This window comes from Seriola dumerili, unplaced genomic scaffold (genome assembly GCF_002260705.1).
Source record: "Seriola dumerili isolate Sdu_G_001 unplaced genomic scaffold, Sdu_1.0 BDQW01004273.1, whole genome shotgun sequence".
Taxonomy (NCBI): Eukaryota; Metazoa; Chordata; class Actinopteri; order Carangiformes; family Carangidae; genus Seriola; species Seriola dumerili.
In genome coordinates this window covers 281,316-305,555 of record NW_019178528.1, presented here as the reverse complement: position 1 = coordinate 305,555, position 24,240 = coordinate 281,316, and the positions used below count along the sequence as shown (strand labels likewise).

The 24,240-nt window shown below is 39.5% G+C and overlaps 2 protein-coding genes across 2 annotated transcripts; both read right to left on the bottom strand.

Moving 5' to 3' along the window:
* Positions 1-1,179: 1,179 nt before the first annotated feature.
* LOC111239761 (extracellular calcium-sensing receptor-like) lies at positions 1,180-6,342 on the bottom strand. The gene is made up of 9 exons (XM_022769668.1): positions 6,152-6,342; positions 5,601-5,895; positions 5,349-5,435; positions 4,829-5,098; positions 4,275-4,481; positions 3,915-4,190; positions 3,285-3,512; positions 2,167-2,290; positions 1,180-2,093 (listed from the first exon to the last, which is right to left on the bottom strand). The coding sequence occupies exons 1-9, from the start codon at positions 6,259-6,261 to the stop codon at positions 1,180-1,182; spliced, it is 2,511 nt and encodes an 836-aa protein (XP_022625389.1). The 5' UTR covers positions 6,262-6,342.
* Positions 6,343-11,505: 5,163 nt separating this feature from the next.
* LOC111239773 lies at positions 11,506-23,936 on the bottom strand. The gene is made up of 19 exons (XM_022769680.1): positions 23,827-23,936; positions 23,238-23,532; positions 22,984-23,070; positions 21,365-21,634; positions 20,699-20,905; positions 20,307-20,582; positions 19,800-20,027; positions 19,590-19,713; positions 18,594-19,500; positions 16,718-16,805; positions 15,579-15,817; positions 14,994-15,288; positions 14,746-14,832; positions 14,210-14,479; positions 13,709-13,912; positions 13,346-13,621; positions 12,722-12,949; positions 12,495-12,618; positions 11,506-12,419 (listed from the first exon to the last, which is right to left on the bottom strand). The coding sequence occupies exons 1-19, from the start codon at positions 23,934-23,936 to the stop codon at positions 11,506-11,508; spliced, it is 5,229 nt and encodes a 1,742-aa protein (XP_022625401.1).
* Positions 23,937-24,240: the final 304 nt, after the last annotated feature.

Sequence of the window (24,240 nt, the reverse complement as noted above, 5' to 3'; positions counted from 1 at the left end):
TTTTTTAAGTGTGGGTGGAGAGAACTTTCCTCTCAGGATTACACAAGTATGCTGCATTTATGTGCTCCTTGGATGGTCCCATTTCCCAAGTTGGGAAGTCGTTCTTCCAACTTATGGGTGTTCATGTGCATTTAAGTTGGAATATGCAAACAATATAGACAAAGTTGTGCTCTAGTTTATTGCTCAGACAATTAAAACAACATTTGGATTGCTTTTTCCAGTATTTGTTTAACTTATTACCATGGTTACTGCTAATAAATAACAGTTACAACCTAATACCATATTACAAATTAAATGTTAGCAAAAAAAAGGGTATTGTAATGCATGAATTTGCACCATTGATCTAACGTAATCTGCGTATATGATGTCAACAACCCAACGTGCGTACTACATTTTTGCAAACTTTCCTAATTGTTCTGCCTAGAGGGGGCATTTGCGACTTTTTCCAGTTCAATATTAATGTTTCCAATTATTCTTACACCACATTAATGGAGAGATAACCTACCAATTTCATTGTTTCACTAAGTCAATACTTTTTTCGTCTCTCAAACCCCAGGAATATAAAAATAGAAGATCAGACAAAAACGGCATAATAATTTAACATTGTAAGTCGTTTTTATTGAGATTTTTCATTTTGTGTGATGCTGATCACTGTTGCACAATATTGTAATTACACATAATTAACTTCTATTGTTTGGTGACCTCCAGTGGTCTTATCAAACAGCATCAGTCATTTCAGTAAATGCCCAAAAGGGGCCTATGTTTACATTCAAGAGACACATCACTCTACTCACTGTAAAAATGATTACAGGATCAAAGGAAGAAGTGTGTTAATATTACTATAGAACCACAAAGTCAAATTCGGAAGGATGCCTTGGTTGGTCGTTGAGTATGCAAAACAAAACATTGGCCAAGATGAGGTCCTCTTACATAAATTATCAATTTATTTTCATTGAAAACATATTTCCCTAAAACTGGCTAAGTTGGTTTTGTGCCTAAACATAATGAACAATTGCAACAGCATTATTACATCATGACAGGGGGATTTATTTTCAAAAGGGATTTTTAACACTTTATCAAGGCATATCCCCATTCGCCAGTGGGCTGCAATGGGTCATATCAGAGAGTAGAGACAAACACACCTACTGTCAGCTAAGTTGGAAAACTTGTTAGCTAATTTTATGACTTTGTGTTTCCTCGACCCATTATAGCTTTCTTTGTGTTTCTCTCTGGTCTCAGGAGGATTATGTAACATTTGGGTCCAAACAGCGCCACCAAGAGGCCAAAACTAGAGGCCAGGATGGCAAATACCTCCACTGCATCTGCATATTTGCCTGGTGAGCTGATATAAGCAGGGACAAAGGCCACCCACACAGCACAGAAGATCAGCATGCTGAAAGTGATGAGTTTGGCCTCATTGAAGTTGTCTGGAAGATTTCTTGCCAGAAAAGCTAACAGGAAACTAAGGACAGCAAGTAATCCTATATAGCCCAGTAACACTGCAAAACCAATTGTTGACCCAACTACACACTCATAAACTATCTTGTCATTATGGTATTGGGTGTTTTTATGAGGTGCTGGTGAGGAAGAGACAAGCCAAGCAGTACAGATTGCTGCTTGAACAGAAGTAAGAACCACAACTGTCCCTCTCTGCTGCACAGCACCAAACCACTTCAGACTGGCTTCTCCTCCTGGCTTAGAGGCCTTGAACACAGCCAGAACCACCATGGTTTTCACCAGGATGCATGAGACACAAAGCACAAAGCTGATCCCAAACGCTGCATGTCTCAGCTGGCATGTCCAATGTCTGGGATGGCCAATAAACAGCAGTGAACACAGGAAACATAGTTTAAGTGAGAACAACAACTGGAAACTGAGTTCAGAATTGTTGGCACGTACTATGGGTGTTCTGCGATGATAGATAAAGATCCCTAGGACTACAGCACAGACAAAAGTGCCCAGCAATGAGGTGGCTGTCAAGCAGATTCCCAGAGGCTCATGGTAGGAGAGGAAGTCAATTTTTTTAGGAAAACAATGGTCACGCTGGGGGCTGGACCAGAAATCCTCTGGACAACTTGTGCACTCCATGGAATCTATGAAAATAAGAGTTGAGATACATGTTCATACTTTGTTTCCAAACTGTTGTGTTTGAAATTGAACACTCACCAGTTTTATTGCTGATCTTTCCCTCAGAACAAGGGATGCAGTCAAAACAACACTCAGGTTCCCCCTTCTTTCTGGCCATGCGGGTACCAGGAGGACAGCTCTCACTGCACACTGACCGGGGGGGCTGTAGGGAGAAAAATAAATATCTGTTATTCTACATTACTAAATACTGCTAGAATGAGTTATCCATGGGTCAACAGTAGTGGTGTGCAGTGACTTTTACAGATTGGCAAGCAGCCTCATGATTTTGTGCTGTCTGTACTTCCTGGCTGAAGAAGTATTAGAATTACTCGTCTGAACTTCCTTTGATTGTAAACACATCATCATCTGCAATATGTAGGAAAAATATTTAAAAAAAAATCACTTCTATGGTAATCTTCTAAATATTTAACATTTACTGACAGTGACACATTCCAGTGACAATGCAAAATACTGTATTTTCCCACCTCAATATGCCTCAACCCTAACTCTACCTCATCACACATGTTGACCAAGGTAAATAGTAAGACAATTTACATTTGTTGTTACATCTGAAAGCTTAGGAAGAAAAGATTGTTCAAGCAATTCTCTAATGTCTAAGTGCATTTTCAACATGCATCTGCACACATATAATAATGCAGGTAATATCATAAAACTGATGTCAATAAAGGGGAGACTGAGTCAAGGGCAGCTTGACCAGCACCCTTCTCTGTTATTAGGGATATCTAGTGACCTGTCAAAGGTCCCAGGATTATTCACAATGCACATGTGCAAAGATCTAAAAAAAATGCTGCTCCCTCCTCTGCCTGACCAGCACCAGCCTTTGTCAAAAGACATGACCATGCCCATGAAAATGACAGAAATGATAGATGCATCCGCTGGTAGTGAGCCTAGCTTCCAGTGAAACTAGCCTACATTGGCCACAAGACAACAATAAATTAAAAGATGAATGCAAACAGGCAAATAAAATCCTTTATGGGACAGAAAGCTGTTCTGAGATGTACGGAGAGGTAGTGCTTCAACTTTGGTATCCTTCTGTATACTTTTGGCTTTAACTGGGCAAGCACTGCTTGCCTTGCTTGTCCTGATGGCACGCCACTGGCACTCAAAAAATAGTAGTCTGAAAAAGCAGAAATAACCTCTTTGGATTCAAAGTTCCAGAAGATTTTATCTTCATCAAGTGTGAGTTCTTCACCTTTTAAGGCTGATGTCTTAACTTCACCCACATTCTGAACTTTAATTCTTCCATCAGGGAGCCACAGCCAGTTCATGATATCATAGATTGGTAAGACATCACCATTCTCATCAAATGACACTTGATCACCAAATGGTGTGGTGAAGTTGACTTTTTCCAAGTAATATAGAAGCTATGTAAATCAAAACAAGAGATTAAGGAAAAACCAGAGGATAGATGAAAAAACAGAATTCTATTGTTATTGACCATGGTGAACTCAGCAGGGCCTAATATTCAATAATCAAACTACGTACTAAACTAATGAAGACAAGGTGTTCTTTTATTTTTTTCTAATAATGTCCCATTACCTAAAATGCCATATAACATGTTGATGGAGATCTCTCTGACCCGATAATACTAGTCACAGCTATCGCCCAGAAGTAGCAAAAATCCTGTCAGAGATCTATCTAGCATTGTACAATTGATAATCTCAAAGCTTTGTACTTTGTCCTATACGCCAAATTATAGTGTGCAAGAAATAGCATAAGCACAGGATTGAGGTGATAAACAGGTGGAGTGTAAATTGATATCTCACCTGCCATGGCTCCAGTCTTTGTAAATTACCACAGCTGTTCCCGCTGAAAGGCCCTCTCCCTGGCTCACACTGCAGCATGTCATCAATGGCATATGCCAGAGCATACACAGCCTTATACACATTGTACTCTGGCCTGAGATTTAAAATGTCCAAAAACTCAGTCTCCACATTTTCTAGATCTTCATGTCCAGTGCATAATGCTCCTCCAGCTTCCACCCAACCTGCTGGAGGTGGTGCAAATCTACACTGAAATGTGAATTCCCAAAACTGGTTTACCTGAAACATATTCAAAACTGTGTATTTAAAACACTGATAATATATCATTCTTGTAAATATCAGATTGTGAGGTTAAACTCTCACCACATCATTTCCATAGCTGTTATTGTGGTGTAGGTCAGGACGTATTTGTAAGAGGAATTCCCTGAGTCCTGGTATTTCTCCTCGACGGATGGCAATTCCCAGTGTTCCACCCAAGTACGGCATGAGGTGGGGGGTCTGGAGCACAGAAGCTAATGTCCAGGCTTCACTGGCCATCCACTGCAGGCCTGTCACATTCTGCCTCACCACCTGTGCATTGTATTATATGAAATTAATTATTTCAGACTTAAAACAGTGCATTGTTCTTTCTAGAAAATATTGATGTCTATAACAGCTATTGTCATTCATAAGTGAAATCCTATGTTTTACACAGTAGTATGAGCAAAGTGATATCATCATATCATCATAACTGAAGTAGAGTATAATTGGTTTGCAAAACTTGAGAGCACTGGTGTAATATAGCATTTATTATAACTACCATTTGTTTTGTTTAGGCCAAATATTGTTGTAAATTAGTCAATTAAAGTTTACTGTTTGACAAAATACTAAGTTGTATAATTATTTCAGCTTTAATTAAGTTCTATTTCAAGCCCAACCTCTTCCATGAGATTAATCATTTCACTGTAATGTGCAAACACAATGACCACACGGGCTGTGGACTTCCTCATCACATCCACAATCCTTCTAATTTCAGCCGGGTCATTGCCCTCCGTCAAAATCTCTGTGTAGGCCAGACAACCTCCACCAGATGGACTCAGATCAGTTTGAAAGGATCGGGCAGCGTGGAGTCCATAATCATTACCACTGATCAGCAGACCTGCCCAAGTCCAGCCAAAGTATTTTAGAATCTGAATCATAGCACGCACCTAAGAATACAGAGAGGAGGGATTAGTGCACATGCTGGAATAATGTTTCACTGGAAATCCTGATAAACAGGTTCCACAATGGACCATTAATACTGGCCTTTTTAGTGTTGTTATCTTACAACGTACAACTCCATCAATAAGACAAATAATGTTACTGGTGATACACAAAAGGAAAATACTCATCGAGTAGGGATGTTTTTAACAGTACATCCTTATTTTACATATTCTAATTTTGCTGACAGATTTTTACCTGGAAAGCATCACTTGGGATCATCCTAAAGAAGGATGGAAACTTTTGCCGGTCACTCAGGCAGGAACATGTGGCAAAATAACTCACCTGCAAAAAACACAGACTGTGTGTATCCTTAAAATATTGAATGTCTTTACCAGCTTTTTCGTCTTTGTAAGGCTGACTGCTTCATATTTACAAATGACTTATATTTTCAAAATCAAATCACAATGATGCAAAAGAGTTAATAGATGTTAAGTCAGAAAAACTTACCATAGGCACTCTGTACAAACCTAAGACAGTGGAGATTGCAATAGAACGTGTAGAGGAATCTTCACCCACGATCCCTAGGACTAGAGGGGTTCCTACACAGGTCTCATGTAATGTAACTTTCTCTTCTTGACCACTGGTTAATGACAATGCTGCACGGAATCCAATTCCTAGTTGGTCACAATTATCATACAGACTGTATCCCAGAGTCACATTAGGTAGCAGGTGTGAGTTTCTGTTGATCTCATCAATAGCAAAAGCCATGGTCTGGGCCTGTCTGAATCCTAGAACATCAAAACTAACAAATAAAATATCACTGTTGAATACATGTAAAAATGAAACACTAACTGTGCAAATATGTACATGCTACACAAATAAAGATTGTATGAACAATGAAAATAGTTGAAGAACAAGCATAATAATTCTTGAATGAAATAGTAGACAATAGAATAAAAAGCAACATGGTTTAAATGGCACAAATACACAATGTATTTCTTTTTCAGTAATATCAGTTAATCAGTTTCTGTTTTTTGTTGTTTCCCTGTCAGACTCACCCATGACAGTCAGGCTGTTGTGGCTCTGAAGTAAAAGACAGATCAGGATAAATCGGACCAAAGTGCATTTCAAACAGCCCACCTAGAACCACATCTCCAGGCTTGCGCATCCCATTTAGATGAAACCTTCTGTGTAAACGACAAGAGGAGGAATAAAGAGGAGAGGACGCACCAGAGGATAAGCAGGAGTACAACAACATGGGCAAGACCAAAGTGGTGTCTAAAAATGCCCTCATGACTTCTGGTTTACGCCTTTTCTGAGCCCAGTCAGTGAGTTTCATCACAATGTCCCCTTTTATTGATTTGCAGAATTGTTTAATCTTGCACACCACCCATCAGGGCAGATGAAGTAGTATGAGCAGGGCGTACAATGCATTTAATTTTAGATTAATTTTTAATGAGGCAAAATTAATGTGTGTCATTTCATACTCTCCAAGGTCATGTTGAAATCCATTCCAATCCAACTTTAAGTTGTGGATGACTGCAATGGTTGAGGTCCAGTAAAAATTGCATGACAGTCATATTAAGTGTATATTAGGTTTTTTTGAATGTCATATTAAATTGACGTTTGGGGATGTGATATTTATCTTAGCACATTGAGTTTACGCCTGCCGTATGACATGTGCTATATAAATAAAATTGACTTGACTTGACTTGACTTAAGTTGTAGATAAAGTACACGGACTGTTCCAGTTACTTGCCTTCTGATAAATTATAATTTTCCTTCTCACTTGCTGTGCTCTGCTGTTTAAAATCTGAGTTTATAGCTATATGTATCAGAAGAATCACTTTTTACAGATGAATAATAAGTACAATCCATAACTTGTCTGTATGAAAAATGTACAAAAATAAACTCCTCAAATGGACAAATCAGCCCTGAGTATGTGGAATTCACTTGATGCTATTAATAATAGTATATGCTATACTGTACTGTACCTTATATTTTTGTACTACCACTACATCTCTCTTTATACTATATTACATATTACCAATGATTGTTCTCATCAAAGATAAAACCAAACCTACGGCATTTTATTGTCATGGTCCGCTCTGAAGGGACTCTTTGAAGGCATTATGTTTGGACTTTTGTTGATTTAATATTTTATTTTAAGTAGCTTTCCTTGTGTGTCAACTCCCAGATAGCAAAATAAATCTGTCCCATACTTGGGCCACATGTTTGTTTTCTGCTGGCCCAGTTTACACCTGGTTCCTGAATCTGGTCCATATACTGCATGATTGTCAGATGCTACTTCCACATCTGGACCAATTATGGCACGCAGACAGAAAATCAGTCAGTCAATACTGGAGAATAAAAGCCGGACTCTGCCGAAATGTGGATTTATATGGACCAGACACAAGCCTAGGACCAAGGCAAGGCCAGAATTTTCATTGTAATATTCTTTGATAGTCTTTGTCTTGTTTTCCTGCCATAGTGATTGTCTGCCCTGCCCTAATGTGTTACACCTGTGTCTGGCTACCTGCTCCCCTTGCGAATTTTGGATTCCCAGCCACTTTACTGGATTAGTTTAATTCTTTAAGTAAGACTTTTTGTCATTTCCTTTGTTTAATAAAGCATTTAATTTAACCAGTAAAGTTTTTTGTTTTTGTCTGCACTTCTTTTAATAAAGAGCTTAAAGAACTCTCATACACCCTGCTTCTCTATTGTGAGTGGTTAAGGGATATTTATGGGGAGTAAAGAGAGGCAGCTCTGAGGATATCACACAGGGAAATGTTCAAGAGACCCTGGTTGGAGAGCTCATTGCCTGAATGACTTTTGGACTTTGTAAACGCCCCAAATCTCCCAGATTTCTTTTAATGGTGATGAACTTTAGGCCAAAGGCAATGATTTACAGTAGATGTCAAAGGTTTAAGATCTCAAATGGTTTCTATCTGCTTCAGAGGCTGAAGGTTTTAGTGAATATCAAGTTTTCAGAAATCCCCCAGGTTTTAAGAGTAGGAGTAAGAGCAGTGCCACCAGTAGAGGGTGTCAGCTTGCTGTGTTCAATAGTGTGCCTTAAGCTAGAAGGCTAGCCCTGTGTTTTACTGTTTGCAGTGGATAAGTTGAACTGTTGAAGTGGATAATAGTGGGAGCCCTTTTGGTGTCTCGGCAGAGTGGAAATCCCTGGTCGTAATCTTGCCCCCCCTATTTTTATGAACTGTGAATTTGTCCATGGAAATAAAGATTGTCATGTTATTTTTCTAAAGGCACATTCTGTGGTTATTTGACAGCTCTGACTTGGTGGCAGTGAATTTGTGCCACACCTTTTTGTAACCCCACATTGATTAGACTGGTGACAGTGGTGGGATAAAATCAAAATGTCAGAGCCTTAAAATAATCCACTTCAATCTAGAGGGGGCGCTCACAGAGGGCCAAATGTCCGCCCCGTCTTCTCCATTCACTATGGCCCCTGGTGGCTTAAAGGGCGGTTCTGGCTATCTCAAAGCTAGAATAGGTGGGTTTGATTTTTATGTTCTTGTAGACACAGGAGCCTTGTGCTCTGTCATCCCCAAACAGCTGCGGCTTTCTGCTACAAAAGGGGGGTGTGATTTGGAAGACTATGCAGGCAGGGCTACAGCAGCTAATGGTGGGGATGCATGTTGTGGGGTGCAGGCAGACAGTATGTCAATTTGATTGTCTTGCTCTCGTCGCCAAGTTTTTAGTCTCTGATATACCTTCTGAGGAGATTCTGCTTGGGTTTGATTTTCTATCTTAGTTTGGCACTGTAGTTGACCTGGGGAAGAAGACCTGCCAGATAATGGGAAGACTTTTCCCCTGGTTGATCTGAACTCATCCTTTGAGCCCCAGGTGTTCTCTGTCCAGTCCAATACCGTAGTACCCCTGCGCAATGAAACCATAATTTGGGGCCAGGTTCAGACCGGGTGGGGGGATTATTCAGAAGGCATGTTGGAACCCTCCACCTCCTTCTCTAAACACTGTGACATATTGGTAGCTCAGGTGGTTTGTAGAGTTGAGCAGGGCTTACTGTCATGCGAGTTATCAATTTGAAAAATGATGCACTTATGTTAAAGAGTGGGATGGAAGTGGGTATGCTGTTCATTGACATTGAGGTGGGGGAGGAAGTGGAGCTGTGTGGCAACAGTGAGGGAGGAGCCATCTTGCAGCCTTGGAAAGTTGAGACACTTATGAGCCAGTTTGGGGTGGAAGAAAAGGGCTTCTCTCCTGGGGAACTATCAGAAAATCTCTGTGTTTAGTCGGGGGAGACTGATAGTGACTGTAGTCCCTGGGCAGCACCTGTAGTACTTGTGAAAAAGAAGTTGGGCGGGTTTCGGTTCTGTGTTAACTATAGAAAACTCACAATGGAAGATTGATGATGCCCTCAATAGCCTTAGGCATGCTTGTTGGTTTTCCACTCTTGATTTGGCGAGCGGCTATTGGTGGAAGTGGATCCACAAGTTCATCATGCGCCAGAGGCTGTCCGAGTTTAATGATCTGAGTTTTGGGCTTTGCAACGCATGCAGCACGTTTCGGAGTTTAGTGGACTTAATTCTTGCAGATTTGCATTGGACCGCTTGCTTGGTTTACTGAGATGACATCATTGACTTCAGGAACACCTGACGCACCTGGATGGTGTACTTGGAAAGCTCCAGCAGGCCAATCTTTAAGTTTAGCCATCCAGGTGTAATCTGTTTTCCACCCAAGTCCATTACTTTGGGCATGTTATCTCTGCTGAGGGGGTTGATGCCAGATCCGGCCAAGGTGGAAGCAGTTAGATAGTGGCCTGTCCCTAAAAATCAGATGGAGGTTCAGAGCTTTGTATGGCTAGCCTCATACTACAAGCAGTTTGTGAGAGGTTTTGCTGACGTTGCTCACCCTTTGCACCAGCTCATTGAGAAAGGGAGGCATTTTAGATGGAGTGATGATTATCAGAGTGCTTTTCATCGGCTCAAGGCTATTCTAATCATGGCTACTGTGTTGGCATATCCTGTACCCTCTAAACCATTCATCTTGGACACAGATGCGAGTGATGTGAGGATTGGGGCAGTGTTGTCTCTGGTCTCTTTTCTCAAGGCGCATTCTCTGGTTATTTGACAGCTCTGACTTGGTGGCAATTAATTCCTGCCACACCTTTTTGTAACCCCACATATATGATGTATGATGAGTTGGGAAAAAAATGTTGTCCTTGAGATTTTATAAGAAATTAGTATTTGCATTTTCCTAAATCAAGTCAATTACTTTAGACAAGATGATCTTTTACAAATAACACAGCAGCTTAAACATCTTATGACAAAAAAGCTTTTGTCATTTGAGATACAACTCTAAACAAGATGTTTAACAAGACATTCAAGATGCATTGTCTAAAAACAAGTCCCTTTATCTAACTGAAATGTTATATGTGACTGTATATTAGGTATAATTTGATATTTTGACAAGAAATTAGAGACATATACTGATTTAGGTTTTAGGTTTTTAGAATGTGAGCGGAGAGATCATGCTTCTCAGGATTACACAAGTATGCTGCATTTATGTGCTCCTTGGATGGTCCCATTTCCAAAGTTGGGAAGTCGTTCTTCTGACTTATGTGTATTCATGTGCATTTAAGTCACATGAATACACAGAGAGCAGATACGCAGATAAATAACATAGAAACTACAAAGTTGTGCTCTACTTTATTGCTCAGAATTAAAACAACATTTGGATAGCTGTTTCCATTATTTGTTAACTTATTATCATGGTTACTGCTAATAAATAACTGTTACATAAATAAATAACAGTTAATACCATATTCCAAATTAAATGTTAGCAAGAAAGGATAATGTAATGCATGAATTTGGAACATTAATTGATGATAATCTACGTATATGACAACAACCCAACATGTGTACCAAAATTTGTGCAGACTTTCGGAATTGTTGTAACTTGAGGAGGCATTTGTAAATTTTACTTTTTCCAATTATTCTTACACCACATTAATGAAGGGATAACATACAAATTTAATTGTTTCCCTAAGTGTGGGTGGATGAGTAAGCAAAACATAAAATTGGCCAAGATGAGGTCTTCTAAATTAAATGATCAAATTATTTTCATTGAAACCATAGTTCCCTAAACCTGGCAAGGTTGGTTTTGTGTCTAAACATGAATTTCCCCTAGGGGATAAATAAAGTATCTATCTATCTATCTATCTATCTATCTATCTATCTATCTATCTATCTATCTATCTATCTATCTATCTAAACATAACCAAACAATTGCAATAGCATTGTCACATCATGACAGGGGGATTTATTTTCAAAAGTGATGTTTAACACTTTATCAAGGCATATCCCCCTTCACCAGTGGGCTCCAATAGCTCATATCAGAGAGTAGAGATAAACACACCTATTGTTAGCTAATTTTATGACTTTGTGTTTCCTCGACCCATGATAGCTTTCTTTGTGTTTCTCTCTGGTCTCAGGAGGATTATGTAACATTTGGGTCCAAACAGCGCCACCAAGAGGCCAAAACTGGAAGCCAGGATGGCAAATACCTCCACTGCATCTGCATATTTGCCTGGTGAGCTGATATAAGCAGGGACAAAGGCCACCCACACAGCACAGAAGATCAGCATGCTGAAAGTGATGAGTTTGGCCTCATTGAAGTTGTCTGGAAGATTTCTTGCCAGAAAAGCTAACAGGAAGCTGAGGACAGCAAGTAATCCTATATAGCCCAGTAACACTGCAAAACCAATTGTTGACCCAACTACACACTCATAAACTATCTTGTCATTGTGGTATTGGGTGTTTTTATGAGGTGCTGGTGAGGAAGAGACAAGCCAGGCAGTACAGATTGTGGCTTGAATAGAAGTAAGAACCAGAACTGTCCCTCTCTGCTGCAAAGCACCAAACCACTTCAGACTGGCTTCACCTCCTGGCTTGGAGGCCTTGAACACAGCCAGAACCACCATGGTTTTAACCAGGATGCATGAGACACAAAGCACAAAGCTGATGCCAAATGCTGCATGTCTCAGCTGGCATGTCCAATGTCTGGGGTGGCCAATAAACAGCAGTGAACACAGGAAACATAGTTTAAGTGACAACAACAACTGGAAACTGAGTTCAGAATTGTTGGCACGTACTATAGGTGTTCTGCGATGATAGATAAAGATCCCAAGGACAACAGCACAGATAAATGTGCCCAGCAATGAGGTGACTGTCAAGCAGATTCCCAGAGGCTCATGGTAGGAGAGGAAGTCTATTTTCTTAGGAAGACAATGGTCACGCTGGGGGCTGGACCAGAAATCCTCTGGACAACTTGTGCACTCCATGGAGTCTATGAAAATAGAAAACGAGTTGAGATACACAATGCTTTCTTTTGAAACTGCAATGCTGAAAATTGAACACTCACCAGTCTTATTGCTGATCTTTCCCTCAGAACAAGGGATGCAGTCAAAACAACATTCAGGTTCGCCCCTCTTTCTGGCCATGCGGGTACCAGGAGGACAGCTCTCACTGCACACTGACCGGGGGGGCTGTAGGGAGAAAAATAAATATATGTTATTCTACATTACTAAACACTGCTCGAATGAGTTATCCATGAGCCAAAAAATTGTAGTCTGAAAAATCTGAAATAACCTCTTTGGATTCAAAGTTCCAGAAGATTTTATCTTCATCAAGTGTGAGTTCTTCACCTTTTAAAGCAGATTTCTTAACTTCACCCACATTCTGAACTTTAATTCTTCCATCCGGGAGCCACTGCCAGTTCATGATATCATAGATTGGTAAGACATCACCATTTTCATCAACTGACACTTGATCACCAAATGGTGTGGTGAAGTTGACCTTTTCCAAGTAATAGACAAGCTGTGGAAATCAGAATAAGAGATAGAGGAAAAACCAAACAGGATAAATGAAAAAAAAGAAGAATTCTCTTGTTATTGACCATGGTTAACACAGCATGGGCTAATATTCAAAAATCAAACTGCTTACTACACTTAGGAACAGATGAAGTTTTAAAAAATTCTTGCAAATCATTTTGCTTAAAGTAATGTCACATTACCCATAATACCATGTACCTAGTGACGAGATTATTCTCGCTAACCTGAATACTAGCCACTGCTATGACCGAGTAGTAGGTAAAATCATTTCAGTTATCGATCTAGCATTTTACAACTAATAATGTCTTATGTTTTACTGTGCAAAAAATATTATAAGCACAGGATTGGACATAAACAAGTGGAGTGTAAATTGATATCTCACCTGCCAGGGCTCCAGTCTTTGTAAATTACCACAGCTGTTCCTGTTGAAAGGCCCTCTCCCTGGTTCGCAGTGTAGCATTTCATCAAGAGCATATGCCAGAGCATACACAGCCTTATACACATTGTACTCTGGTCTTAGATTTAAAATGTCCAAAAACTCAGTCTCCACATTCTCTAGATCTTCATGTCCAGTGCATAATGCTCCTCCAGCTTCCACCCAACCTTCTGGAGGTGGAGCAAATCTACACTGAAATGTGTATTCCCAAAACTGATTTACCTAATATATTCAAAAATTTGTATCATAAACAATGACAATATATTATTCTTCCAAATACCAAATCAGATTGCGAGGTTAAACTCTCACCATTGTATTTCCATTGTTGTTGTGGTGTAGGTCAGGACGTATTTGTAGCATGAATTCCCTGAGTCCTGGTATTTCTCCTCGACGGATGGCAATGCCCAGTGTTCCACCCAGGTACGGCATGAGGTGGGGGGTCTGGAGCATAGCAGATGATGACCAGGCTTCACTGGCCATCCACTGCAGGCCTGTCACATTCTGCCTCACCACCTGTAAAATGCATCATACGAAGTTATATTAATTCATATTGCCATACCACTAAAGTGGTTTCCACAGCGTCACTCACAGGTGCCATCCTCTATTTTACACAGTAGTATGAGCAAAGTGATATCATCATAACTAGAACAAACCTGCTAGCGGTGTGTATAACAAAACAGAGGTGTAACATATTCATTATTATTATTTGGTTTGTTTAGGTCAAATATTGTTTTATATCACTGAATTGAATCTTGTTTTATAACTATGTTCGGCAATAATCAATTTGTCAAGTTATATTTCAAGCCCAACCTCTTCCATCAGGTTAATAATGTGACCTTCATGTGCAAACACAATGACCACATGAGCTGTGGATTTCTTCATCACATTCACAATCCTCCTTAGTTCAGCTGGATCATCGCCCTCGGGCAAAATCTCTAAGTAAGCCAGACAACCTCCACCAGATGGACTCAGATCAGTTTGAAAGGATCGGGCAGCGTGGAGTCCATAATCATTATCACTGATGAGCAGACCTGCCCAAGTCCAGCCAAAGTGTTTTAGAATCTGAATCATAGCACGCACCTAAGAATACAGAGAAGAGGGATTAGTGCACATGCTGGAATAATGTTTCACTGGAAATCCTGATAAACAGGTTCCACAATAGAATAGTTTAGTTACAGCCTTACAGTGTTTTTATGTGACAACACACAACTCCGTCAATGAGACAAATAATGTTACTGATGAAACAAAAGGAATATATTTGCAGTATAGGTATGGTCTTCCTGATCAATTGCAATAACTGCACAATCTTTATTTAGTATATTGTCACCATGCTTATAGATTTTTACCTGGAAAGCATCACTTGGGATCGTCCTAAAGAAGGATGGAAATTTTTGCCGGTCACTCAGGCAGGAACATGTAGAAAAATAACTCACCTGTGAAAAACACAGACTGTACGTCCTGAAACCATTCAATGCCTTCACCGGCTCTTTTAACTTTGTGAGGTTGACTGCTTCGTGTTTAAACCAACTTTAAATTTGACATGAAATCAAAATGATCCAAAAGAAATAATAGATGTCAAGGCAGAAAAACTTACCATAGGCACTCTGTACAAACCTAAGACAGTGGAGATTGCAATAGAACGTGTAGAGGAATCATCACCCACAATCCCGAGGACTGGAGGGGTTCCTACACAGGTCTCATGTAATGTAACTTGCTCTTCTAGACCACTGGCTAATGACAATGCTGCACGGAATCCAATTCCTAGTTTGTTGCAGTTATCATACAGACTGTATCCCAGAGTCACATTAGGTAGCAGGTGTGAGTTTCTGTTGATCTCATCAATAGCAAAAGCCATGGTCTGGGCCTGTTTGAATCCTAGAACATCAAACCTAACAAATAAAATATTACTGTTTTCTATTGAAAAATACAACATGATAACTAAATAACATATATATATATATATATGTTGTACAACTACAGATTTTGCAACAATGAAAACAGATGATGGCAACAACCACAAAAATAGAGGTGAATGAGCAAAAAAGACAATGTGGTCAAAATGTTATATATAAACAATGTAAATCTCTGTCAGTAATATGAAATTATCAAAAATATATTCTAATAAAGTTACTGATTTTCCGGGGGTTTCTGCTCTTTGTTGTTTACTTGGTAGACTCACCCATGGCAGGTAGGCTGTTGTGGCTCTGAGGTATAAGACAGTTCAGAATAGGTAGAGAAGAAGTTCATTTCAAATAGACCACCTAGAACCACATCTCCAGCCTTGTGCATTCCATTGAGATGAACCTGTCCCTGTAATCGACAAGAGGAGGAATAGAGGGGGGAGGGCACAGCAGGGGAAAAACAGGAATACAACAACATGAGCAAGTAGGTGTCTAACAATGTCCACATGACTTTCCTCTGGTTTATGTTTTTTCTGAGCCCAGTCATTAAGTTTTATCACTATGTCACCCCCTTTTATTGACTTGCAGTATTGTTTAATCTTTTACACCACCCATCACGACAGAAAAAGGAGTATGGGCAGGGCCTAAAATGCATTTCACTTGAGATAGAGTTGTATTGATGCAGAATTAATGCATGGACTTTTGATAAAATCTGACAGGTGTCAAGGCCATGTTATCAACCTTTCCAACCAAAAATTAATTTCTGAATGATTGACAATGATTGGGGTCCATGGCAAAATTTGCATGACAGGCATATTATGTATTAAATGTCATATCAAGTGGACTTTAAGCAGTTAAATGGATGATATGTATGTTAGGTTGTAGATAAAGCAGATAGATCTTTTCACCTTACAGGAAAACTACTCACCTCGGTATAAAATACAAGGTTCCCTCCGATCCGCTCTACAGTTTAATTCCTGAGATGATACATCTGAAGTTTCACTTTGTACTGAGTCTAATCTTAAATTTGTATGTGACATTCTAAATGCAAAAATCAGCCCAAAGTATCTGTAATTCACTATAACACAATAACAGAATTAAGGTAAATGTCCACTAGATGGTAGCAGCAATATACTTGCAAAAGACTTTTGATGAAATAGTACATCTTCTGATGTTTTTACATTGCACTGTTGTTGACAGCAGGTTCTATAGCGCATCAAGACTATCTCTACACTATACATGTCACATATGTATGAGAATTTACTCATCAGCCACAAGCCATGTACCAGCCATACCGCAACCCTATAAGGGACTCCTGCGGGTGTTTATCTTTGCTTATCTGATCTACACTGCGTGTTAGGTGCAGTTCATATGAGCTCTAGAAGATTGTGTTATTTCTGAGTGAGTATCCATTTGCCTGCCGCAAAGAGTGGGTGGAAGTCCTATGGGCCTCTACCTTCAACAGGCTGTAGTCCACACCAGTCTTAAATCCACCACCGTTGTCCCTGTGCCCAAAAAGACAGCACTTAAAAGTCTCATTGACTACCACCCACTTGCCCTACTTATTATTTAGTGCTTTGAGAGGCTTGTACTATCTCACATCAAGGCCATCACCCCCACTGATCTCCACAGCCATCAGTTTGCTTATCAAGCAAACGCATTTGTAGAAGACACAGTCTCAATTGCACTTCATAAAGCCCTCCCACCATGAAGCATCCAAACACATATGCCAGGATGCTATTTAGCTCCGCTTTCAATACAATAATCCCACCAAAATTTATAAACTCAACAACCTGGCATTATCCATGGCACTTTGCTTATGGATTACAGACTTCCTTGCCAACAGACCACAAAACGCCAGAATGGGCAACCACACATCCTTGATCCTCACCTTGAATACAGGTGCACCACAGGGCTTTGTGCTTAGCCCAGTCCTCTTCATTGTCTTCACCCATGACTGCACTCCCATCCCCTCCTCTAACACCATAGTGAAGTTTGCTGATAACACCACTATAGTGGGACTCCTATCCAACAATAAAGAGACACTCTACAGAAAGGAGGTCCAACATCTGGTGAAGTGGTGTGCAGAAAACAATTTGGCCCTAAACACCACAACAAACAAGGAGTTGATTGTGGACTTTAGGAGAACCAGGAAGACCACACCCTTGGGTTTGCACTGGGTTTGGTGGTTCATTGCCACCTGATCTCCACAGATGCATCCCTGGAGGGTTGGGGTATAACCTACAAAGTTTGGTGTGTGAGTAGCTGCTGGTCAGGCCCATGGTTGTGGCACCATCTCAATAGTCTATTGCTGAAGGCTGTCTGCCTGGCATTGAGGCAGTTTCTGCCCCACCTCCTGGGGCATGACATCCTGATACGAACTAACAACATGGTGTCTGCAGATTAAATCATCAGACAAGACAGTCTAAGCTCTCCCTGCCTAGGTCACACCACACACAAGCTGTGGACACTGGCCAGGTTTAAGTCCATGTGCTCTGTGGATATACAATACAGTGACAGATCAGCTATCCAGACTGAACCCTGGGGCGTGGAGGCTTCACTCCAGTGTGGTGGCAGAGATTTGTAGTTGCTTCAGATTTTTTGAAGCACACCCTTTTGCCTCCAAAGACAATACCAACTCCCTTTTGCTTGTTACCCTGGGGAGAGATGATCCTCCTCTCAGGGTAGATGCACTGGCATATCTCTGCTCTCCTGGTCAGCTAGATGTTTTCCCCCTTTCAGCCTTTTTCCACCGTTCTTGCAGAGAATGAGGACAGAGAACGAGTAATTCTGGTGGCACCAAACTGGCCACAAAAATATATTGTTTTGATATTAAGAGGTCCAAAAGTTAATAGTGCTTATATAATCCTCTAGAGTGAATTCCAGCCAAGGATAACTTGAATAGTTCCTGCTACTGCTCCCTCTGCAGTTTGTCATATCTGGTGAATGTAGCTTCCTCTGTTATAGTCCTTTCTAAGTATCAGTAACAGTGTTAGGAGTAATACTTTTGTATCACTGAGGGATGGAAAGATGCATACTGAAGACAAATACAACACGAGTATAGCCTATAAGATGTTTAAGTTCATCACTACTAGCAAGACATTCACGAGCAAATTGTTCAAACAGTTAGTAACAAAATAGTAATAATACAGTGATAAAATATACAATAATAAAAGTCAGTTATTAACACTTCTTTATTACCTTTAGTTTCATGTGGTGATAATAACTGTTGATTGCAAAATACAGAGGATCATAATTTCTGATAGATTTATTCTTAGCGCTAATTTTATGACTTCCTTTTTTCTCGACCCATAATAGCTTTCTTTGTATTTTTCTCTGGTCTCAGGAGTATAATGTAACATTTGGGTCCAAACAGCGCCACCAAGAGGCCAAAACTGGAGGCCAGGATGGCAAATACCTCCACTGCATCTGCATACTTTCCCGGAGAATTGACATAAGCAGGGACAAAGGCCACCCACACAGCACAGAAGATCAGCATGCTGAAAGTGATGAATTTTGCCTCATTGAAGTTGTCTGGAAGATTCCTTGCTAGAAAAGCTAACAGGAAGCTGAGGATAGCAAGGAAGCCAATATAACCAAGTAACACTGCAAAACCAACTGTGGACCCGACAACACACTCATAAACTATCTTGTCATTGTGGTATTCAGTGTTTTTATGAGGAGCTGTTGAGGCAGAGACAAGCCAGGCAGTACAGATTACTGCTTGAATGCATGTAAGCGCCAGAACTGTCCCTCTCTGCTGCACAGCACCAAACCACTTCAGACTGGCTCCACCTCCTGGCTTGGAGGCCTTGAACACAGCCAGAACCACCATGGTTTTAACCAGGATGCATGAAACACAAAGCACAAAGCTGATCCCAAATGCTGCATGTCTCAGCTGGCATGTCCACAGTCTGGGACGACCGATAAAAAGCAGTGAACACAGGAAACATAGTTTAAGAGACACCAAGAGCAGGAAACTGAGTTCTGAATTGTTGGCACGCACCATGGGTGTGCTGCGATGATAGATGAAGATGCCCAGAACAACAGCACAGATAAATGTGCCCAGCAATGAAGTTGTTGTCAAACAAATTCCCAGAGGCTCATGGTAGGAGAGGAACTCTGTTTTCTTAGGAACACAGTGGTCACGCTGGGGGTTGGACCAGAAATCCTCTGGACAACTGGTGCACTTCATGGAGTCTGAAAAACAGGAGAAGATGGTGAGATACATACTTACTGTATATGATATCCTTAAAATAAAGTAAAAACATTGAAACATGAGCACCCACCAGTACTATTGCTGATCTTTCCATCAGAACAAGGGATGCAGTCAAAACAACATTCAGGTTCCCCCTTCTTTCTGGCCATGCGGGTACCAGGAGGACAGCTCTCACTGCAAACTGACTGGGGGGGCTGTACAGAGAAAAATATATTGATCTATATCATTACATTCAGCTAAAATCTACAGTCCAAAAAAGGAGAGAAAAATCAAAAGTAACCTCTTTTGATTCAGAGTTCCAGAAGATTTTATCTTCATCAAGTGTGAGTTCTTCATCTTTGAAGGCTAATTTCTTAACTTCACCCACATTCTGAACTTTAGTTCGTCCATCAGGGAGCCACAGCCAGTTCATGATATCATAGATTGGAGAGGCATCACCATTCTCATCAAATGACACTTGATCACCAAATGCTGTGGTGAAGTTGACCTTTTGCAAATAATGTACAAGCTACATAAGGATGATAGAAACAAAACAAACAACATCAAGAAGAAAAATGTATAATAAGTGTGAAAGTCATAACTGAAATATGAAATCACATTTTGTCCAGCTATGTCTAGTATTAAATACAGTATATTTCACTAGAAAAATAATTAAATTAATAGCCAGTGGATGAATGTAACATGTCTTTTTCATGATGTTCTATACTCACAAAACCATATTTAGTACCTCATGATGTGGTAGCTGTTTTGAATACATAAACACGTGGAGTGTAAATTTATATCTCACCTGCCATGGCTCCAGTGTTTTCAATGTAGCACAGCTGTGCCCGCTGAAAGGCCCTCTCCCTGGCTCACACTTAAGTATGTTATCAAGGGCATACGCCAGGGCATACACAGCCTTATAAACATTGTACTCTGGCCTGAGGTTAGAAAGATCCAAAAACTCAGTCTCAACATTTCCAATATCTTCATCTCCAGTGCATAATGCTCCTCCAGCTTCTATCCAACCTGCTGGAGGTGGAGCAAATCTACACTGAAATGTGTATTCCCAAAACTGCCTCACCTGAAATATATTAAAGTATTAACATAGGTATTAACATTAGTATCAACATATTCACATTGACATTATAGTATATTGTTATTGCATATTTACATCAGATAGTGTCATTAAACCCTTACCATACTATTTCCATAGCTATTATTGTGGTGTAGGTCAGGACGTATTTGTAACAGAAATGCCCTGAGTCCTGGTATTTCTCCTCGACGGATGGCAATGCCCAGTGTCCCACTCAGGTACGGCATGAATCGGGGGGTCTGGAGCACAGCAGCAGATGTCCAGGCTTCACTTGCAATCCACTGCAGGCCTGTCACATCCTGCCGCACCACCTATGCATTATATAAATTATATTTTTCAGACTTTTGTTAAAACAGTGCAATGTACTTTGTAGAAAATATTGTCTACCAAGATTTCATTGTTTGACTGTCATAAAAACAACAAACAAATGTTAGCCAAATATGAAGTGCAATACGCTCAGTTCAAACAAGCTTCAGTTTTTAGTAAGCTTCACTGTATAACATAACCAATTAAATCCAATTATTAGAATAATTTAATATCTTTTTAATTGTCCTGACTGGTCCATTCATGCTTGTACATTGGTGTAACCAACAAATGTATTGAAATATTTAAAGAATTATCAAAAAGTTGAAACATTTGACACACTCTATACAGTCAACATTATCAGCTGGATTTGATTAGTTTAAGATTCAGTTTACACCAACAAACAAAGAAAAAAAAAATCAATATTATCATGGATTTCTGAAATTATATCATATTTGAATTCCAACCTCTTCCATTAGTTGAATCATGTGTATCTCGTGTGCAAACACAATGACAACCCGTGCTGTTGATGTCTTTATCAAATATACAATCCTCTTGAGTTCACTTGGGTCACTGTCCCAGGGCAACACCTCTAGGTAGGCCAGACAACCTCCACCAGACTGAGCCAGGTCAGACTGCAAGGACTGGGCAACATGGAGTCCATAATCATCATCACTGACCAGCAGACCTACCCATGTCCAGCCAAAGTGTTTTAGAATCTGAATCATAGCACGCACCTGTATGGATATGTGATAGTGGAGAGATTGGAAGACAGATTAGTAAATTCTTTTAAGATTACATATTATATGGGGAACCATGTGTCACAGAAATAGTAATAAAGCATTTCATGAATTAATAACTGATATTGTACGATAACATTAATAAATGTCCTTACAAATTAAACTTTTAATCTACAACTAAGTAGTAGTATAAGTATAAAAATAATTTACAAATCGAATATTAATCCACCAATAAATAGTCGAAATTAAGAAGGGGTTTACAATAATAACATAAAACAGTCAATAAATATATACTTAAAAAAATAAATTTATTCATAAATAAATGATGGAATTTAAAATCTATTTGAAAATGCATTTTAAAATGAGAAATCATGAACTGGATTTATAAATTGAATCATGAATACAGATTCTAATCAGACATTTAAAAGGACAATTTCCTTTCCAATTTACATTCCAATTTTCCCTATTACCTATTCAATTTGTTTAGTTATTTCACTTCTCCTTTTAGCCTCTCCATGACAGATTTTGCTTTGCACGGGTGAAATTGGGTAAAACAATACAAATTCAGGCTGTAACAAGCTCTCTGACTGGCCATCACTTGTCAAGCCATCTACAGACATATGACATGGATGTGGGAAGGGAACAATCAAGGTGGGTGCCAAAGTTGAGGGTGTACTACTGGTGCAACACTGGCAATGTCACTTAAAATTCTTGATATATCAGTGTTGGACATTTTGATGAAGTGAAAGTGAAGTAAAATGTCCTGGTGCAAACACATACACTTCCTCAAAGGGTCTTGGTGCCTACATGAAAAGATAGCAAGGGTATGAGGCAGGTGTGGCTCTCTAACCAGTCAGATAGCTTGTTACATAGCATGGCTAATTTGTATTGTTTTACCTTGTTTTACCAGCACAAGGCCCAAAGTGTTTTGTAAACCCCCTCTGAATTTGAACTATTTACTGCTTAATATTTCATTTGTAACTTCTTTACATAATGCTCATTAAAATATCAAAACATGAATTACTTTGTAATTTAAACTATATAGATTAATACATTTCTTTGCAAATTAATTCATTAGAGTATTATTATTGCACAATTAGTTTTTAATTACTTAAATGCTTATAACTATTTCTTTGACACTCTTGTACTGCCATAATATATGTCTTACTTCAGTTATTGTAATTTGTATAAATTGTATTACTTATTTAAGTTTCACAATGGAATTACAGTTAATTACTTCCATTACAGTTCAGACATTTTCTTTCATTAGGGGCATTTTTCACCAGCTTGCTGAACTGCTTGTGAAAAACATTTTGAAGTGCTTAATTTTGCAAATGGTGTTTCACCTGAAAAGCATCACTTGGAATTGTTCTAAAGAAAGATGGAAACCTTTGCCGATCGCTCAGGCAGGAACATGTGGCAAAATAACTCACCTATAAAGAAAAATACAGAATGCATTTAAGTCACTCATTTCATACTCGTCAGCCCCAGTCAAAATATTTTCATATGACAAAATGATATCACTTTTAAAGACTAAATTAATTCAAATGCTGTACATTAAAAATACAACAATTCAAAACATAGAGGATAGGAAACTTACAGTTGGTATTTTGTATAAACCTAGCACATTGGAAATGGCGATTGAGAATGTTGAATAGTGATCACCCACAATCCCCAGAACTGGGGGGGTCCCCAAACAATTGTCCTGAAGCAGAAACTGGTCTACTTGACCACTGGCCAATGATAGTGCACCACTGAATCCAATAATAAGTGCACCACAGTTATCATAAAGACTGTATCCAAGAGTCAAATTAGGGAGCAGGTTGGAGTTCTTGTTGATCTCATCAATAGCAAAGGCCATGGTCATGGCATGTCTGAACCCTAGAATATCAAAGCTAACATACAAGATATCACTGTTAATCACTAGGAAGTAATTTATCATTGTGAGAACTGTGAGATACATATACAGAAATGGGCCTATGTTAATAACATTTTACACAGTCAAATTATATTCTTTTTAGAGCTCTCTTTTAATATTTTAAAAGTATCACAGTATTACTGAATTTTACATTGCTCACATTTCATAAGCATTTCAGCACAGTGACATTTTCTTCCCAGCCTAAATACTATCAGCAGAAAGCATAATTTCCACATGCTCATACTGTCTGTTGCATGTATGTGAAACTTACCCTTTACAGCTGGGCTGTTGTGGCTCTGAGGTAAATGTCCACTCAGGGAAGACAGAGGTGTAGTGGACCTCAAACAGCCCACCCAGAACCACATCGCCAGGTTTGTGCATTCCATTCAGATGAAACTTTCTCCATAATTTACAAGATGAGGGAGGAGAGGAAGACACAGAGCATAAAGAGGGAGAACAGCAAAGAACCAATGTAAGGTAGACACACAAGAGCAAATAGGAGTCCAGAAAACCCCCCATAACTTCTCTCCTCCTTCACACCTTTTTCTATTCTTCACGCGAGGGTTCTTGGTTTTATGTGCAGGACTATGCCACCCCTTTGCATGCTTTCTGTCATTGTTAAATCTTTCCACCCATCAGGGCATGCTCTATGAGGGCAAGACACAACACACACATCAACAATTAT

Bases quoted from the DNA above. Each gene is read 5' to 3' on its own strand.
- LOC111239761 (XM_022769668.1), bottom strand. From the start codon at position 6,261: ATGCGCAAGCCTGGAGATGTGGTTCTAGGTGGGCTGTTTGAAATGCAC. The intron at 5,436-5,600 runs GTAAGTTTTTCT...TGTTTTTTGCAG, and splicing joins GTTTGTACAGAGTGCCTATG to GTGAGTTATTTTGCCACATG. The intron at 4,191-4,274 runs GTGAGAGTTTAA...AATATGTTTCAG, and splicing joins ACAGCTATGGAAATGATGTG to GTAAACCAGTTTTGGGAATT.
- LOC111239773 (XM_022769680.1), bottom strand. From the start codon at position 23,936: ATGCACAAACCTGGCGATGTGGTTCTGGGTGGGCTGTTTGAGGTCCAC. The intron at 12,950-13,345 runs GTGAGATATCAA...TGATTTCCACAG, and splicing joins AAAGACTGGAGCCCTGGCAG to CTTGTCTATTACTTGGAAAA. The intron at 12,619-12,721 runs GTTATTTCAGAT...TTCTCCCTACAG, and splicing joins GGAACTTTGAATCCAAAGAG to CCCCCCCGGTCAGTGTGCAG.